At 37.7% G+C, this 5,778-nt stretch overlaps 2 protein-coding genes across 2 annotated transcripts; both read right to left on the bottom strand.

The window, feature by feature from the left end:
* Window positions 1–1,860: 1,860 nt before the first annotated feature.
* LOC126456350 (general transcription factor II-I repeat domain-containing protein 2-like) lies at window positions 1,861–2,816 on the bottom strand. The gene is made up of 3 exons (XM_050092103.1): window positions 2,723–2,816; window positions 2,463–2,675; window positions 1,861–2,378 (listed from the first exon to the last, which is right to left on the bottom strand). Exons 1-3 carry the CDS (start codon window positions 2,814–2,816, stop codon window positions 1,861–1,863), a joined length of 825 nt encoding a protein of 274 aa, XP_049948060.1.
* Window positions 2,816–3,346, bottom strand: LOC126456349 (protein FAM200A-like). The gene is made up of 2 exons (XM_050092102.1): window positions 3,049–3,346; window positions 2,816–2,970 (listed from the first exon to the last, which is right to left on the bottom strand). Exons 1-2 carry the CDS (start codon window positions 3,344–3,346, stop codon window positions 2,816–2,818), a joined length of 453 nt encoding a protein of 150 aa, XP_049948059.1.
* Between the last annotated feature and the right edge of the window lie 2,432 nt (window positions 3,347–5,778).

The following is a 5,778-nucleotide window of genomic DNA, read 5'->3' as shown; positions in this document are numbered from 1 at the left end:
TAGATTGGAAAATGAGTTGATTTGTTGCAGGATGGGCAGGAGTAATTCACCATATGAGCAGAAGACAAACATATCACTGACAGATTTGTACCTAGTTAGGAGCTATGGCTGCTGGCCTTCAGAAACACCTCTACCATGTGTATCTCAAAATGCTGACAAAGGATAGGGCCATCCTCATTTGCAGAGCAGTTTATCACTCTGGTCCTCAGAAAAGAAGCAATTAAGGATAATGATTTTGTTGGCCAGGAAGACAGCAACCAAGGTTATATATATATATATATATATATATATATATATATATATATATATATATATATATATATATATATATATATATATATATATATATATATATATCTTTTTTAATTATACTGTTCATTTATTTTCATTTATCTTTACTCCTCACTGTGTATATATCATCTCTGGACTGAAGCTGTACAGTGTTTATTGGTATACTGTATCTGACTTACTCTTTTAGACACCTCTCGCTTCATTTTTGTCTCTCATTGAGCACAGTGGCTAAACTATGTTACCCATTAGTCTATAAGCTCCTCATAGGATTCCTTCACCCACGTACCGTAGTCCTTTCGAAATAGGGAGGGACTGTACACCCCCAGTTGTCAGTTGCATTCTACACCCCAAGAAATTAATGATTTTTAATGTCTTTTTGTCTGACTAAGGTTTATATTCTAAATCTGTATTGCATACATGTCACACAATTCACCTGCCAGAGGGTACCTCATATCACTATTAGTCTCTTCCTTTCTTGTTCTTCTTGCAAATGGAGAAAAGTAAAAAACTTACTGCTCTATGCCTCAATATGAGGACTAATTTATCTCATCCTTATCTTCATGGTCCTTACACAAAACATACATTAACAGCAGTAAAAGTGTGTCAATCAGTATGTCATCAAAGCACACTACCAATTTAGCAGAAGGTGAGGCACTAGTCACACATTGCTACACAACTTCCAAATGAGGAAGGCAAAAGAGCAAACACTGCGATACATCATAATAGCTCAATATGAAGCAACACATCATAACTTCAAGCACTAGAGCATAAGTGCAATACTCAGACATTCCAGAAAGACCCAAGCTTGACAACCAAGGATAATTACTGAGCCAATTCAATGAGGCAAGGGATGCTGGCAAGTCTAATAAACTAATGCAGATTAGTTCATCCACCTAGAGCCACTGTGTCATAGGTGCAAGCTCTGCTCCTTAAATAACTGGGCTTTTGGAACTCATGGGCACATTCAGTCATGTCACCATTCTGTAAATGAGACAAGGGGTGGTGTGTTAGTCAGCCTACATGTGTTTTCCAAGCAGTTTTCTTCATCTGACTAAATGAGCCCTAGGCTGGCATCCACATCTTGCTTCAATTACATGATGCACAAACATTTTTAAAATGTTCCCACAGTTTCACATGGATAACAGTGTACCCACACATGTATCAGTAAAACTTCAAATCCAGAGTAAAATGCCAAGTCTATGAACACATGGAATAAGCCCAGGAGAAAAAGAAGAACAACACAGACTTTAAGTATGGCTCATTGGGGGAACAACACAGACTTTAAGTATGACTCATTTGTCCCCAATGAGCCACATCTTCCATTCAGCTCACACCACCCTCAAATCATTTTGCACAATCTGCTGATTAGAATATGGATGTACCTAGAGCAGGGGTCAGCAAGTAGTTTTCAGTGGGGTCTAGATTCAGTGTAAAAATTTTTATGGAGGTCCAGAAAAAAACCAATAATTAAAAGGTACTGCTTTTAAATTTGTTTTCAAGTCGAGTTAGTTTCCAAAAAACGGGCAAACCAAGTAAAACAAGTAGTTCTCAGTTAATATTCTAATATATTCAATGTGAGAAATTACATCGACAGTCTTGAGCCAGTTTTTTAAAGTTCGGTGTACGAGGGGTACAGCAAATGCAAAGTATGTCTTCGAGATGGGCGTCCGTCGACCTTGACTTATATGTGTTCCTCGAAAAATTCATTTTCGAGAATGATGATTCACATATATATGTCAAACCAAACATAGTGGCCAGATTGATAGCTACTTTCTTAAAATTTTGATATTTTTCTGAAACATGTTTACCCCAAAATTCTTCAGTGGATACAGTTTTATACATTTGCAAAGAAATATCTTCTTGCAAGTCGATTATCTCCACTTGAAGTGAAGACTTTGAAACACTGAACAACTTAGCGGCCACATCAGTCCATTCTGCCGATGCATCAACTTCATAAGGAAATTTTAGGAATTGAGAGAGTTTCCAATTTTTGCAGTCTTGAAATCTTGTAGCAAATTCGTCCCATAGATTGGACAGAAATCTTACAAACACTGCAATGTCTTCTACTGAGTTCTCTTTTTTATACTCTAGAATTATTGGGAAATGAATAAATTCGTGCCTTGCAATATTTTTTTCAAAAATCTCCAGCTTACGTCAAAAAGCAGACGCGCTTTGTGTCAGATCACACACTAATTTCCCATTCCCTTGTAACTCTATGTAGAGTGCATTTAAATATTTCAGAATATCCTTCAGAAAAGCCATATCTAGCATATTGTGCTCATTTGTTATGAACTCTAAGTGCTTCTTTGCTCTATGTGTATCCAAGATTTGCAAGAAGGAGGTTACTTCTTCCTTTATTAGCCAGAAACGTTCAACAACTTGACCTTTACTTAACCAATGAACATTGTTGTATTGCAATAAGTCAGAATACGCTGCATCACATTCTGAAAGAAACTTCTTGAACTTTCCATGTTGAAGAGAAGAATGAGACTCATAAAATTAATCAACTGCACCAAGCTGTCCATTACTTCTTCAGTGTGGCACTGAGTTTTCCATAAAGGGCAGTCTGATGAATTATACACTGATATGATATTAGGCCTGGATTCTGATCCCTGATTTTCTTTACTACACCTTTTTCTTTGCCAGTCATTGATGGGGTGCCGCCAGTTGAAAGTGACACTATTTTATCATAATGAATGTTGGAATTATTAATAAATTTGTCAGAAGCTTTGAATAAATCTTCTCCTCAAGTGTTACCTTTCAAAGGCAATATTGCAAGCAATTCTTCCCTGAATATCTTATTTTCAATCTCAAAAAATCTCACAAAAATAGATATTTTCTCATCATCAACAATATCACATGATTCGTCAAGTGCAATGGCATAGCATGGTGCCTTTTCCAAAAGTTCAAGCAGAGTGCTTTTAATATCAGTAGCTAAAATTTCCATTCTTCTCGTATTACTTCTTGCCGACATTGGAATACCACGAATTGCAGCGACATCATCCTTTTTTTCTTCAAAAAATGCCGAGGCTACTTCCAATATACATTCTTTCATTATTTCAGAATCTGAAAATGGTTTTTGGTATTTACTAAGTGTCCAGCACACACGTTACACTGCTTCTGCCAATTTTTCTTCCTCACTCATGCAGCGAACCAGCAATTTCGTGATTTTTTCATAAGAACTGAGATATTCCTGTAATCTAAATTTTATCGTGATAATTATACAGAGCAGTTATACATACCACATTTATTGTTGTTGTTGTTGTGGTCTTCAGCCCTGAGACTGGTTTGATGCAGCTCTCCATGCTACTCTATCCTGTGCAAGCTTTTTCATCTCCCAGTACCTACTGCAACCTACATCCTTCTGAATCTGCTTAGTGTATTCATCTCTTGGTCTCCCTCTACGATTTTTACCCTCCACACTGCCCTCCAATACTAAACTGGTGATCCCTTGATGCCTCAGAACATGTCCTACCAACCGATCCCTTCTTCTGGTCAAGTTGTGCCACAAACTTCTCTTCTCCCCAATCCTATTCAATACCTCCTCATTAGTTATGTGATCTACCCATCTAATCTTCAGCATTCTTCTGTAGCACCACATTTCGAAAGCTTCTATTCTCTTCTTGTCTAAACTATTTATCATCCATGTTTCACTTCCATACATGGCTGCACTCCATACAAATACTTTCTGAAACGACTTCCTGACACTTAAATCTATACTCGATGTTAACAAATTTCTCATCTTCAGAAACGCTTTCCTTGCCGTTGCCAGTCTACATTTTATATCCTCTCTACTTCGACCATCATCAGTTATTTTGCTCCCCAAATAGCAAAACTCCTTTACTACTTTAAGTGTCTCATTTCGTAATCTAATTCCCTCAGCATCACCTGATTTAATTGGACTACATTCCATTATTCTCGTTTTGCTTTTGTTGATGTTCATCTTATATCCTTTATACATTATCTAATAGAATTATATTACCTGTAGTTTTTCTTTACGAGCCTCACTGTCAAGAGGAAAGTTTTTGTGGAATTGCTGATGAGTTGTTTTGTAGTGTTGCTTTAAATTTCCACTTTTAATAGCAGCGACAGTTTTATTACATATTAAGCAAACTGGAACCACTTGAAGCCTACCTATCAGGCAGTGTAAAACAATTGTGTTCAGTCCATTCAGTCATAAATCTCCTATTTTCAGTGTACACTTTTCGCTTTTTAGGACCCATTATTAATGTAGGTATGTATGTGCGAAAAGGTTTTTCACACGACAAATTGTAAAACAAATGAATAATTCTCTGCGGCCCATGTGCAATTGACAAAATGAAGTCAAGACCTACTACCCACTGTGCTCTCTTTGACTAAAACAACAGGTCTGGACTTGTTTAGCAAATGAATGAGTGAGCAGTGACGCATGGTGGGAGGCGCTACTCGCCGAAAAAAATAGAATGAAATGGGTCGACTCGACTAAATGATTTGCTAATCTACTTTACTAAATTTATGTTTTTCAGACACGTTTGGTTACTAAATTACTCAGTACTCGACTAAATTACTAGCCTAGTGTGAACGAGGCACCCGGATACTTAGTTGGATGTCGGACTGTATTTAAGAATATTTGGCGGTCGGAGGTTCGACCTTCCACAGTCCGTACACAGACTGTGGTCCGCCTGTTGCCGATCTCTGACCTAGAGTATGCATGTACCTAAGTTGGGACTCATACACTTATATTTTTAAACTGGCCGTATTCAAAGGAACAGTGGGTAAATTGACACTAAATTATCTGGACCACTTGCTCTCATTTAATCTGCACTGGATATCCCTGGCTATATATGAATGCACTGCAGTCAGCAGTACGATTGTCATTCCAAAGCACACTAATGTCGCCACTCCGAGTGGCGCACTATACGGCCACCAATATTTCACCACTGGCAGCACAGTTGAGATAGCCCTGCTGCTGCTACAACCTGCCCATGCCATGTTGCTAGGGTCAGCAAATTCCATACTGTTGCCACATGTCCACTGCCAGTTGAGCCAGCCAATTCTGCTGCTTGTCACAAGAGACTGTTTTCTGTTGCCAGGATCATCAGCATTGTGCTTTGTTGATTTAAACATAACACTAGATGACTTGCTAAGTGGAGCCTTAAAACTGCTGATCTGCCCAGCTGGATACAACAGCCATTGGAAAAGAAAAAAAACTCTTATATTACCATATACGTATTTTCAGGTATTAAGTGAAACAGGAAATCCATACTGTTGTATTTACATTCTGTTTAAAATTATTCTTTGAAAAAGATTTAATATCACCTTCAAAAGCTCATGCTTAGGAATATGTGAATTGACATCCATGGAGTATCCAAGCTGCTCCATGGAGTATCCAAGCTGCGTGTGATTTTCTATCATTTTCATTCTTTCTGGCATCACACTCCATCCTAAGCACTTTCTTTCTCTGTTTTTCTTTCTCATTGAATTTTACTTTCACGCATCAGTTATGAA

The sequence above is a fragment of the Schistocerca serialis genome, chromosome 2 (assembly GCF_023864345.2).
Source record: "Schistocerca serialis cubense isolate TAMUIC-IGC-003099 chromosome 2, iqSchSeri2.2, whole genome shotgun sequence".
Lineage (NCBI taxonomy): Eukaryota > Metazoa > Arthropoda > Insecta > Orthoptera > Acrididae > Schistocerca > Schistocerca serialis.
Note: the sequence above shows the minus strand (reverse complement) of the source record. Positions and strands in the feature narration are given on the sequence as shown.